This window comes from Xyrauchen texanus, chromosome 10 (assembly GCF_025860055.1).
Source record: "Xyrauchen texanus isolate HMW12.3.18 chromosome 10, RBS_HiC_50CHRs, whole genome shotgun sequence".
NCBI lineage: Eukaryota > Metazoa > Chordata > Actinopteri > Cypriniformes > Catostomidae > Xyrauchen > Xyrauchen texanus.
In genome coordinates this window covers 24,400,787-24,414,071 of record NC_068285.1, presented here as the reverse complement: position 1 = coordinate 24,414,071, position 13,285 = coordinate 24,400,787, and the positions used below count along the sequence as shown (strand labels likewise).

Sequence of the window (13,285 nt, the reverse complement as noted above, 5' to 3'; positions counted from 1 at the left end):
AAGGAAGGGACAAATCCGGGAGAGAGTGGTCAACGAGAGCGGGAGGTCGAAGCCGGGAAAACAGTTAACAACTATGGCATAGAACAAGACTGGACTAGTGGGATCAACGACAGGGGAACAAGGGGAGCTGGCAAGCTAAGGGGTAAACAAGAGGAGTTCAAAACTAGGCGAGACTAGCGGGGGCAAGGACACGGGAAACTAAATGCAATAACCAACAGGAGTGAGACGAATGTGCTGTGGTATTTATCGAGGCGAGTGCAGGTGTAAACAATGATGTGGTGATTGAGACGAGTGCAGGTGTATATAATGTTCTGGCGATTGGGAGCGGGCATGTGAGCCCGAGGGGGGAGATAGTGTACGAGCAGGAGAGCTCGTAGGAGCAAAACGAGCGTGGAAGCTCGAGGGAGCAAAACGAGCGTGCGAGCTCGAGGGAGCAAAACGACGTGCGAGCTCGAGGGAGCAAAACGAGCGTGGAAGCTCGAGGGGGCGGAGCGAGGGAGTGGGGTTCGTGACAGTACTCCCCCCTCTATAACGGACGGCTCCTGACGGCCGCGCTCGGTTGCAAGGAGCGTGCAACCTCTGGGAAGTGGTGCTGGACGATCCCAACAAACAAAAAACAACCCTGAACGGACAACCCACAAAACACACAAACAAAATTGAGGGCAGTCCAAGGGGCACAGAGGGAAATGAGACAGTCCATGGGGTCAATGGGCAGTTTCAAGGCAAGGTCAGGGGGAACATAGCAGACAGGTGGGTGGTCGGGAGATCTAGGGGGCATCCAAAGGGCAGAGACTGGGTCAGGGGGTCTGGAAGGTGACTGGAGGACAGGGACTGGGTCCGGGGGTCTGGAAGGTGACCACCGGACAGGAATAGGGTCCGGAGGCCAGGGAAGAGGCCACAGGACAGGAAGGGGGTCAGGAAGTCCGGGCTGAGCCGTGAAAGGCGGTGCCGTCAGAGGCGGCACTGTAGGCAGCTCTGGAGGTGGGGTTCTGGAAGGCTCTGGAGGTGGAGCCGAAGGAGGCTTTAGGGGCGAAGGCCTGGAAGGCTCTGGAGGTGGAGCCGAAGGAGGCTTTAGGAGCGAAGGCCTGGAAGGCTCTGGAGGTGGAGCCAAGGGAGACTTTAGGGGGGTAGGTCTGGAAGGCTCTGGAGGTGGAGGCCTGGAAGGCTCTGGAGGGGGAGCCGTAGGAGGCTCTAGTGGCAGAGTCCTGGAAGGCTCGAGGGGCGGAGCCCTGAGAGGCTCGAGGGGAGGAGGAGCCCTGAAAGACTCGAGAGGGGAAGCCCTGAGAGGCTTGAGAGGGGGAGGAGCCCTGAGAGACTCGAGAGGCGAAGCCGTGAGAGGCTTGAGGGGTGGAGCCATGAAAGACTCGAGGGACGGAGCCCTGAGAGGCTCGAGGGGAGGAGGAGCCCTGAAAGACTCGAGAGGGGGAGCCCTGAGAGGCTTGAGAGGAGAAGGAGCCCTGAAAGACTCGAGAGGGGAATCCCTGAGAGGCTTGAGGGGTGGAGCCCTGAAAGACTCGAGAGGAGAAGCCCTGAGAGGCTTGAGGGGTGGACCCATGAAAGACTCAAGGGACGGAGCCCTGAGAGGCTCGAGGGTTAGAGCTCTGGGAGGCTCGAGAGACTTGAAAGGCAGAACCCTGGGGGGCTTGGGAGGTAGAGCTCTGGGAGGCTCGAGAAATGGAGCCCTAGGAGGCTCGAAAGAAGGAGCCCTGGGAGGCTCGAGAAATGGAGCCCAAAGGAGGCTCGAGAGGAGGAGCCCTGGGAGGCTCGAGAGGAGGAGCCCTGGGAGGCTTGGGAGGAGGAGCCTTGGGAGGCTCGTGAGGCGGAGGCCGCGAGGGCTCTGAGGGGCGAGCAGAGGCTGGCAGAGTCGTGGAAGACTCTGAGGGCGGAGCAGAGCCCGGCAGAGCCGTGGAAGACTCTGAGGGTGGAGCAGAGCTCGGCAGAGTCGTGGAAGACTCTGGGGGCGGAGCAGAGCCTGGCAGAGTCGTGGAAGACTCTGAGGGAACCTCTGCGGTCTTGAGCACAAGACGAGACTGGGGAGAAGGGGCCCTCTTCCTTCTCTGACGTCTTCGGCCAACAGGGGATGTGGCCATGGGGACGGTCGAGGCTACAGGCGCTGGCTCTGGGGCGGTCGAGGCTACAGGCGCTGGCTCGCTGACCGTGGCAGACATGGGCGCTGGCTCGTTGGCCATGGCGGGCATGGGCGCTGGCTCGTTGGCCGTGGCGGGCATGGGCACTGGCCCATTGGCCGTGGCGGGCATGGGCGCTGGCTTGTTGGTCGTGGCGGGCATGGGTGCTGGCTCGTTGGCCGTGGCGGGCATGGGCGCTGGCTCGTTGGCTGTGGCAGGCATGGGCGTTGACTCGCTGGCCGTGCCAGGCTTCGAGGCTGGGGCCGTGACGGGCCTCGGGAATGGGGCCGTGTCGGGCTTCGGGACTGGGGCCGTGACAGGCTTCGGGACTGGGGCCGTGTAAGGCTTCGGGGCTAGGGCCGTGTAAGGCTTCGGGGCTAGGGCCGTGTCAGGCTTCGGGGCTAGGGCCGTGTAAGGCTTCGGGACTAGGGCCGTGTCAGGCTTCGGGGCTAGGGCCGTGTAAGGCTTCGGGACTAGGGCCGCGTAAGGCTTCGGGACTAGGGCCGCGTCAGGCTTCGGGACTAGGGCCGTGACAGGCCTCGGGACTGGGGCCGTGTCAGGCTTCGGGACTAGGGCTGTTTCAGGCTTCAAGACGGGGGCCGTGGTAGGCTTCAAGACGGGGGCCGTGGTAGGCTTCGAGACGTGGGCCGTGGTGTGGAGCGCTGGTTCCGTGTCTGCCTCCCCCACAGTAAACGGGGAACCAGCGTACAGTAGGGCGAGGTCAATAAACTGAGCCAGGTTGAGAGAGCAGTGACCACCAGGCATGAATGATGAGGTTGGCTCATTCAGTCCATATTGGAAAATGTCTTTTAGAGCCACCTCATCAAAATTCACCTGGTTAGCCAGGGCACAAAAGTCAGTCACATAAGCCTCCAAGGGTTGACTCCCCTGACGCAAAACCAAGAGTTGGGCCGCTGGGTCCATAATGTTAAGGGCACGGCTATTCGTTCTATAACTGCTGCCCTGCATAACCAACTCTTGGTAAGCGCCAAGAGCCGTCAAACCTCTCAGGGGTTGAAGGCTCACGGCGCTCAGAAATGCGTTGGGAGCATAAACGGGCTCAGGGACAGACACAGGTAGAACAGGGTGACAAAAATCAAAAATCGCACGTACCTGCTGTCCCTGGGCTGTGAGCGCGCAATCATGACTCCCAACGGTAAATCCACACACAGAATGCGCCGCGACAATCTGCTCTAGTGAGCTGCGTACATCGTCAGCGCGGGACATTGTGACTGTCTTCGGTAGGGTTGGTTATTCTGTAACCCGCACAAGAAGAGACAGTCACAATGTTGAATACAAAACAGCTTTATTAAACACAAAGCGTGCAAAGTACAAAAAGGGCAAATCCAGTGAAGAGGCGTCAAAGGGGAGCGTGATGTCGGAGCCGGGGAATCAGAATAGAAGGAAGGGGCAAATCCTGGAGAGAGTGGTCAACGAGAGCGGGAGGTCGAAGCCGGGAAAACAGTTAACAACTATGGCGTAGAACAAGACGGGACTAGCGGGATCAACGACAGGGGAACAAGGGGAGCTGGCAAGCTAAGGGGTAAACAAGAGGAGTTCAAAACTAGGCGAGACTAGCAGGGGGCAAGGACACGGAAAACTAAATACAATAACCAACAGGAGTGAGACGAATGTGCTGTGGTATTTATCGAGGCGAGTGCAGGTGTAAACAATGATGTGGTGATTGAGACGAGTGCAGGTGTATATAATGTTCTGGCGATTGGGAGCGGGCATGTGAGCCCGAGGGGGGAGATAGTGTACGAGCAGGAGAGCTCGTAGGAGCAAAACGAGCGTGGAAGCTCGAGGGAGCAAAACGAGCATGCGAGCTCGAGGGAGCAAAACGAGCGTGGAAGCTCGAGGGATCAAAACGAGCGTGCGAGCTCGAGGGAGCAAAACGAGCGTGCGAGCTCGAGGGGGCGGAACGAGCGTGGAAGCTCGAGGGGGCGGAACGAGGGAGCGGGGTTCGTGACATACAGTGAGAATAAACATAGTTTGTGCAAATTCAAAAGATATTTAGAAACCAAAATTGTAGATTTTCCTGTTCACCTATATATCATGTAAATACTTTTGAATATTCTTGGGCATATTCAGTTCATGGTTATATTAATAATGACTGTATTTGACTTTAAGGACATTCAATACTTTTGTCCAAAAACAATCTTGGTTCTGCGTCACTACTTGATGTCCAATGTAAAAACTTTGTGCTGAAGCAAAAACAGTGGAGACGTTTTATAATGATTGTATAAATTATTATTAAATCGTACGTTAGTGTTTCAGCTTGCTGTCCATAATATCTTGAGGGATCACAAATGTTGCAAAACATCTTTATTTAGCATGATAAACTACTCTCTTTTCTGTGTATGGCTTGATTATAACACATTAGGGGGACATTTACTCAATTTATAACTGCAATAGAACACATTTTGAAATTATTAGGATTTCTTTTCAAATTATTACACCTTATTTGCTTAACCGTTTAAGCAACATCTGTCTTCTTCAGGACAGAACTTGTTGTCTATCATGCAAGCTCTGGTATTGACTGCACACTCAATCTTTTCCGATTAACATTTTTTAATTGATTCGTAGATATAGCAAAGAAAAACAAAGCGTATATACACTGAATCAACATATAACCCCCACTATTGCCCCTCCCCAATCACCAACCCCACTCTGACCCTCATCGAACATCCCTGTGGTCACAAATAAGAATGCACAAACATCCCTCTCTGATGTTTCCATATAATCTAATCTTGTGGCCTGCTGCTCAGGGGCATCACCTTGAGCACGTAAGTGTCTTTTAATGTCTCCAGAGCCAGAGGATTTTGAATTCTTTGACATGTTGTCTTCCTAGAACAGTTAAGGATCAGGGTGTGTCGAATCTCACCGGTTTATGACAAAAAGTATTAAACTAGCAAAGTGCACAGAGCTTGCCGCTCACACGTCCGAACCTTGCATGGTGTCACGGTGCCAGTACAGGAGTTGTAATCAATACAAGCATTTAGAGCAAGATTCTGTGAATCCAAACTCACTGTGACATCTTCAGCAGAAAAACTGGTCAGTCATGCTGATATAATTTTGTGTAAAATATAAAAAGGTAAGAGATGTGACAAGATTAGTATATTGAACACCAATTGCTCAAAGAATTTACAGGGATTTTTGTTTTTAATAAATAGTAGGTAGTAAAATGCAATACATTTTCTAGATCAGTACTATTACTATAAAAAGATATTGTAAAGAGAGATTTTATTTTAAAAGACATATGTTCTTTTACCAATACTGACTATTGTGGCAACTAAATTTGACACTGATTTCATCCTGCTATTTGACTTGCAGGAGTTTGTGATGATTGTAGTTTTTGGAATGGAGTATTTTGTGAGGATCTGGGCTGCTGGATGTTGCTGCAGGTATAGAGGATGGCAGGGTCGATTACGCTTCGCCAGGAAGCCCTTCTGTGTTATAGGTAAACATCTTCAGTCTTAGTTTAACCTTAAAATTAATAACTCACTCAACACCCCCCCCCCCCATAGAATGTATAGATGAAACGATTAGATCATACTCTTTTGGTCAATTTTAATGAGGATTAAGATGCTCCAAGGGGACTTACTGTAATAAATATATTGTAAATCACTAATGATAATAGCATCTTATAAATTACTGCTTGCTATTGACTTACTAAATATAAATATGCACATGAGTATGATATTTAACATTTCCTGTATGTAATTACAAAATAGATAATAGATGGAAAATGGCAAAAAAAATTCACGGTTGTAAAATAGGGTTTTAATAAGAACTCTGATTCAAACCATTTTAATATAAATAGAACTGTTTTTGAGATCAAAGACACATGAATTGAGGAAATCCTAGATTGTGAAAAGACCACTTCATATGAAAAATAAAGCAATGCATGGGTAATTTGTACCACGTATACATTTTAATTATGGAATTACGATTATGTTCACAAAGTTAATTAAATGCATTTGTAAGGAATCAGTCTCTCTCTCTATCTCTCTCTCTCTCGTTGTTCTCTGGGTATGCAGACTTCATTGTATTTGTGGCGTCGCTGGCAGTGATAGCAGCGGGCACACAGGGAAATATCTTTGCCACATCTGCTCTTCGCAGCATGCGTTTTCTGCAGATCTTGCGTATGGTGCGCATGGATCGCAGAGGAGGCACCTGGAAGTTACTGGGCTCTGTAGTTTATGCTCACAGCAAGGTGACAGCTCACACACTAACCCCAAGATTAATATTTTAGGACAAAAATTATTTTGTTTCAATATTATGCTATTTAAAAAAAACAAGATGTTATCTGAAACCTAAGACAAGAAGCTATGAAACACATTCAAGAATTACACACTAAGTAATGTTTTTATCTATATCCACACCTCAAAGTCAACATGAAATGCCATTCAGAACCAATTTTACTTTCGTTTGGAGTTGATTGGATCATCAAAGTGGGCATTATGTTTATGCGAATGTGTTTGGAGGCGTTGAAAAGAAAAGTTGTGGGGATCCCCCCTTGAATCTATCCCCCTGAAGTCTCAACCACAATCCTTGAAAATTCCTTCTGCCTCTCTCTCACTCCTCTGCCTCTTTCCACCTTTCCATTCTCTCTGTGTGTTTTAGGAGCTTATCACAGCCTGGTACATCGGCTTCCTGGTGCTGATTTTTGCCTCCTTCTTGGTCTATTTGGCTGAGAAGGACAACAATCAGGATTTTACCACTTATGCTGACTCCCTTTGGTGGGGAACAGTGAGTACTGCCCTTCACTGAACAAATTACAGATATGTTCATTCAGTCAGTTTCCTTGCTTAATATAGTATTGTGGAAATTGATGTTTCAGCTACTTTTTTATTTGATTTCAGATGCTACTGGGATTAGAATTCTGCCTTTTATAGACAGATTATTAAATAATATCCTGGATCTGCTGAGTTAGAAACAGTAGGGCCATCGTGTTATTCTTATCTCCTTATTGTATTTTACCCAGATAACCCTCACTACAATCGGCTATGGTGATAAGACTCCACACACCTGGCAAGGTCGGCTATTAGCAGCTTGCTTTGCCCTGCTAGGAGTTTCCTTTTTTGCCCTGCCTGCTGTAAGTGCTGCAAATTTATTTTTAAAGAATAGTTCACCCACATTTTGTTTTAAAAACCCCAAAATTGTTTTAAACCTCCAAGCTTTCCCAAAATGACAGAATTATGTCCATTGACATTTTTATTTTTCACCAATACAAAATCATGTTCTCCTATAAGGGCATTCTGGGTTCAGGTTTTGCTCTGAAAGTTCAGGAGCAGCACAGACAGAAACATTTTGAGAAAAGGAGGACTCCTGCTGCCAACCTCATACAGGTAATCATTGAGTCAGCAGCACACCTGCTGCAAATATTGCCATCTTGATTTCTATTTCCATGTCCAAATGTGTGTGTGTGTGTGTGTGTGTGTGTGTGTATGTGTGTGTCGTTTTGTGCCATGCTGTATTGTGTTGTCTCCCCAGGCTGCATGGCGTCTCTACTCTACAGATGCACAGCACTCATATCTCACTGCTACCTGGTATTTCTATGACAGTATGCTGCCGTCCTTCAGGTAAGTATTACCTTTAGCGGAGCCTTCTGCAGATATCCTTGTCTGTTGAAGTTGAACTGGCCTTGTGTGTAACGGATATGATTGATGGGTGGCTTTGTTATTTAAGGTCATAATTTTATATGTAAGGGCTTCAACATATCTTAAATTACTTCAGCATTTGTTAGACTAATCTTTATGTTTCTGTGAATAAATCAGTATATACTCATGGTAAATGATAAACATGTTTCAGTCTCTGATTCCTCTTCACACAATATTCTTAAGAAATCCCTTTCCCCTTCTGTCACTCACTCGACGTTGTGTCGAATGTAGTGACACAAGGGGTCTTTCTTGAGAGCCTTGCGTACCTCTGAACTTGAGAAAAGGCCGATAAGAAATTGGCAGACATGTCCCGCCCCCGGACATACGGGTATAAAGGTAAGCAGGCGTGCGTCTGTCAGTCAGATTTTTTCTTTGGAGCCAAGCGGTTGTGCAGCAGCAAGCTGAGTCTCACTACTGTTTCACTCACCTCTGTTGGCGAAGCACTGCTGTTGGATCTACAGCGCATCACCAGCGGCTTTCTCCTTCTCAACACACTGTGCAGTCCACGCCCCCGGGGCGCTTCGACATCGCTTCTCTCTAAAAGAGTGTTTTCCTCCTAAAAGAGTTTGTTTTCTCTAAAAGAGTTCACACAAAAGAGCAATACACAGCAGGCATTGAACGTCCTTTCAGGACGCGTCTTTTAAAGATGCATTTCCGCCTCTGTGTAGTTCCTGGATGCTGGATTCTGTGCGGGCTCAAGGTGAGTTTGGCTCGCCTCACGGCCAGCCTGCATTCTCCCTCGAGCCCCCGGAATTGTATGACGTCGCCGCTGCATCAGAGAGCATTCAGGCATCTGATGCAGAGGACTTGACTGGGCTGCCAACTTCGGGTTAGCCTGCCCAGTCTGAGGCCGACGTGCAGATGGCCGACATGCCTGCCCAGGACACCGTGAGCGTGGGCTTGGACTGGAACACTCCATCCTCACCACAGCCTTTACGGCTTGACCCCGATATGCTGCAGGAGCTGTGCTCTGCCACCGACCTCGCTCTCAGAGCGACGAAAGTCACAGCGTGGGCTCTCCGGCAGGCGATGGCCACCCTCGTGGTCCAAGAACGCCACCTCTGGATAAAAACATGGTCGAGATGCGCGACGTTGACAAGGCCCGCTTTCTCAACGCCCCCATCTCCCAGTTTGGCCTCTTCGGCGACCTCGTCAATGACTTCGCCCAGCAGTTTTCGGTGGTGAAGGGGCAGACGGAGGCTATTTCTCACATCATGCCGTGGCGCCGCCCAGCGCAGCCCGCACCCCGTCTGCCCCCGAGGGTGTCCAACTGCGGCCAAACAACAGGCAGCTCTGCCTCAACCTGGGCCCAGCTCTCAGCCCCAGCGTCGAGAACCCTGCAAGCGTGTGTCCGCTGCCCATCTCCAGGACCCCCTCTAGGACCTGGAAAGCTCCTAAGTGCTCCTGAGACGGAAGACCCGGGCAGTCAGATGTTCCCTCCGGAGCTGGTATTAGGACCGCTCTGTCCCCCAGTGGAGGGCCTGAAGGAAAATCCTAATTTTCCATATTTCCCTTCGGGCTGCGGTAAACACATTCTTGATAAAAGAGCGATTTCCTCACTCACTGGGTCATCCAGCCAGTGCGTGCCGTTCTCACGGCACCCCGGCTGCAAAATCCTACAGTTCTGGTTCCCCGGATGCAGTCACCTTGCCTCCCCACCCACGATTGCTCATCAGCGGCAGGCCGGTGCTGACGAGTTCTGAAGATGCCTCTCCAGGACCTCTTCCTCAGTCTCTAACCCACCCCCTGCCGGATGCGTGGAGCAAGGTAAGCGCTTTGAGTCTTTTCTCAGCACCCAAGCCTCGGGACATGCTTTTGCCTCCTGATGCTCATGAACCTGCAAGCGCTGCCACGGGAGGAGGTAGACCCAGCCTTTTCGTTGCTGTGTCCGTACTTTGCGTATATATTTGGACTGCACGCAGAGCTTTAGATGTTCTGAGCAGCTCTTTGTCTGCTTTGGCGGACAGAGGTTAGCTCACTGGGTCGTTGACGCTATCTCTCTGGCCTACCAGACCAAGGCTGTGCCCGACCCCTTGCGGGATCGAGCACACTCGATGAGAAGTGTGGCATCCTCCCTAGCAGACATCTGCAGAGCAGCGGCCTGGACAATATTTCTACAAAGATTCTACATTCTCAGGGTTGAGTCGGTCTCGTGCCATGCTTTTCAGGTCCGAACCGCTAGATCTCGGTAATACAGAACAGCCGACCTGGTGTTCCACTTGCACCAACGCCCTTCACTAAGTTGATCTAGTGCACTTTCCCTCCCAGGTTAGCCACTAAGCTCTCGATTCCTGAACGTTCTTCCTCCCTAGCCTTCTGGCCTGTGAATACAGCGGAGGAATTTGCGACCAGACCGACTACGAGCCGCAAGTGCTCTGTTCTGGGGTAGGGCTCCACAGGCTTAATTCCCTCTTCAAGCAACTCCCTGTGATGTATTTCCTGCATTACGGTCCCCCTGTCGGCAAATCCACGTCTCCCCTGGGCAGTCCCTCTGCCCCTGGTCACTGTGTTAGAAGAGCTCCTCCCTCATCAGGTATGACCTGCCATCACGCCACTCCCATGCGTGGCTTCACAACCCATGTGGTGTATTGGCCACATATCACCTCCCCCTAGTCTGGGCAGGATGTGGTCTCCACAGGGTCTTTTCCTCCTGAAAGAATAGGATCGGGAAAGATCGCCTTCCCCGGTGCATTTATAGTGTTAAGATAGCCCCAGCTGCTTTACGCTCTATGCGAGAAACATAGAGAGAGAAAAGGCCGTGGCTGGCTGGCTTGCTCCCATGATGGTCATGTAGTGCTTAGGGGTGCTGGGAACCTAAGGTCTGTACATGACAACTTTTTTGGGGGGGCGTTGGGGAAGGGTTACGTGCAGCCAATACAGTTGCTTCTAGCACGCAGCAGCCTGCTTGCACCTGTGTCAATAGTTCACATAACACGGTCTGGTGCATGGCGCTTTGAAATAGGACCCCTTGTGTCACTACATTTGACACTACGTCGCCCTTCGATACTAGACACAGAACGGAGGTTAAAACAGTATTAAAAACAGTACTTTGACCCAGAAATCATGATTTAATTGACAGTTTTGCTGTTGTTTTTATAATTTTTTGCTTTTTTCATCTGACATGCATGTATTGAAAGGAAATATTTTGATTACATGAGTTTTCATGAGTTACATTTTATTTTAATAACGTTTGATATGGGCTGAAAGACGGGGAGAAATAGAAATTGTTCGTATACTTTTGGCAGTTATGTACACATTCGAAAACATTTTCAGTAACACTTAAAGGGATAGTTTACCCAAAAATGAAAATTCTCTCATCATTTACTCACCCTCATGCCGTCCCTGGTTTTTTTTACTTTCTATCTTCTGCTGAACACAAACAAAGATTTTTAGAAGAATATTTCAGCTCTGTTGGTCCATACAATGCAAGTGAATGGTGGACAGAATTTTATGTAAAAACAAAAGCACATAAAGGCATCATAAAAGTAATCTATATGACTCTAGTTGTTAAATTCTCCTGTCTGCCCATTAGATGGCGATATTAAAAAAAAAGAATACGGAAGTGAAATTTATAGTAACAAATTACTTGAATATTGATTTGTTTCTCACTCACACATACAATAATGCTTCTGAAGATATGGATTAAAACACTGGAGTCATATGTCTTTATTTGCTTTTTGGAGCTTCTATGTTTTGAATCACCATTCAAAGAAAGAAAGTACACATACACATCTTGGATGGCATGAGGGTGAGCAAATGATGAGAGAATTTTCATTTTTGGGTGAACTATCCCTTTAAGCCACACTTAAAAATGAATTAATGCCATTGCATTTGATAACATAATATCAAGCCAAAAATGCTATTTATTTTAAAGAAAGATGGCACACTTTTCAAGAAAAACATTTCAAGTTTGATATGAAGTTGGCTTTAAATGTTAAATAATAGATATGCTGTATATAATAGTTAATGTGAAGTACACCTGTGGTGACTATTAGGACACCTGTCTGAAATTAAGGGCAACTGATTTCGTACATCCACTAAAATTACCATGCAACCAGTTCATTAAAATTTGTAATTTTAGTAATTCCAAAAATATATATTTTAAGTTTATTTATTTAAAAATAAGAAAATGTGCAAATTTGCCATCTAGTGATATTCATTAATTTTAAGTGTGGCATCTTTGACTACATCTTTGACTCACAATAATATATTTATATTTTTCCCAAAGTGATATTTATCCCCCATGTGTTCGCTCTGGGTGTTTTGAATTAATTTGACTAATTTTTATTCATTTAAAATGACAGGAAAGTTTGTCTATCAGTACTACACAAATAATTGTTTAACATATTTTAAATGTGATGTATAGATGATTTATCCAAAAATTTTTAAAGTGTTTTGGTGCTTGATTTACATTTTGTAGATTTGTGTTTGTTTGGCTTCTCTTGTTTGTTTGTGTTTTTTGTTTTGTTTCTTTATCATGTTTTATTATTTTTTTGTTTCGCTTATGGGTCAGAGAACTGACATTACTGTTCAGTCACCTTCAACGGCAGCGTAGCACCAAGAAGGTTCTTCACAACTCCTACCACCCCTTGCTGTCGGGGCTCCGGCCATATAGCTCCCCTACCTGTCGGAAGACAGGTACAGCACTGTCCAGTTCAATAATTTTCCTAGCTGACACTAACTCTCCTGTATGTTTTACTGTAATTACTGTAATTTCACACAACACAAAAGCATACTGTCACTTCTTAGTGCAGTAAAGTCTTGTTTTCTTTGTTCAGAACAGGACATTTAACACACGACATTCCACAATTTCAGTTAGTCCCAATTTACCATAACAGTCCACAGGGCAACTACAGTTCATGCAGTTACAGTAGTTTTACTGGTTTGTACTTTACTGTGTGCTTTTCTTTATTTGCTTGTGTATTCTGTCTTGTTTTGTGTGCCTTTTATAATCTGACACTAATACTACATATATATACTTGGTCATTGAAAGATTGGTGAAACCAGATATGTGATCAAGATATTCTATTTATTTGTTTATTTATGTTAGTAACATTGAACATAAAGGAAAAATAAATACACTACCAGCCTGTTTGGATATTTGGTCATGATTCTGTAAAAATTGTTTGATTTAAATTTTAGATGGTCATGGCTAATTCTTAAATGCTTGAAATTAGATCTGTTGGCAAAGATAAATTGCACCTATTTATTTATTTCTTAAAATTTTTTTTTGACTTGATAGTGAAGAAAAAGCAGCCAACACATGCCCAGCTTATATGAGAACTTCTTCGATATTATTTTAAAAGCATCAAGTTTGTTAATATAATCTAGAATCCTAGGCAAAGGGTGGCTACTTGGAAGAAGCTTAAATATAAATACGTTTTTGTTAAACATTTTTGACCACTACATAATATCATACATCCATTTGTGTTATTTTAAAGTTTTGGTGACTTAACTATTATTCTAAAATGTGTCAATGAATAATTACAGCCTAAA

General features: G+C 46.9%; 1 protein-coding gene across 1 annotated transcript in view; it reads left to right on the top strand.

Moving 5' to 3' along the window:
* The window catches only part of LOC127650051 (potassium voltage-gated channel subfamily KQT member 4-like), a 93,232-nt gene that overhangs the window by 54,027 nt on the left and 25,920 nt on the right, over positions 1-13,285 (top strand). The window contains 7 exon segments of the mRNA XM_052135183.1: positions 5,460-5,586; positions 6,167-6,342; positions 6,753-6,878; positions 7,114-7,224; positions 7,382-7,477; positions 7,623-7,711; positions 12,303-12,415. Coding sequence (XP_051991143.1) covers positions 5,460-5,586; positions 6,167-6,342; positions 6,753-6,878; positions 7,114-7,224; positions 7,382-7,477; positions 7,623-7,711; positions 12,303-12,415 — 838 coding nt within the window.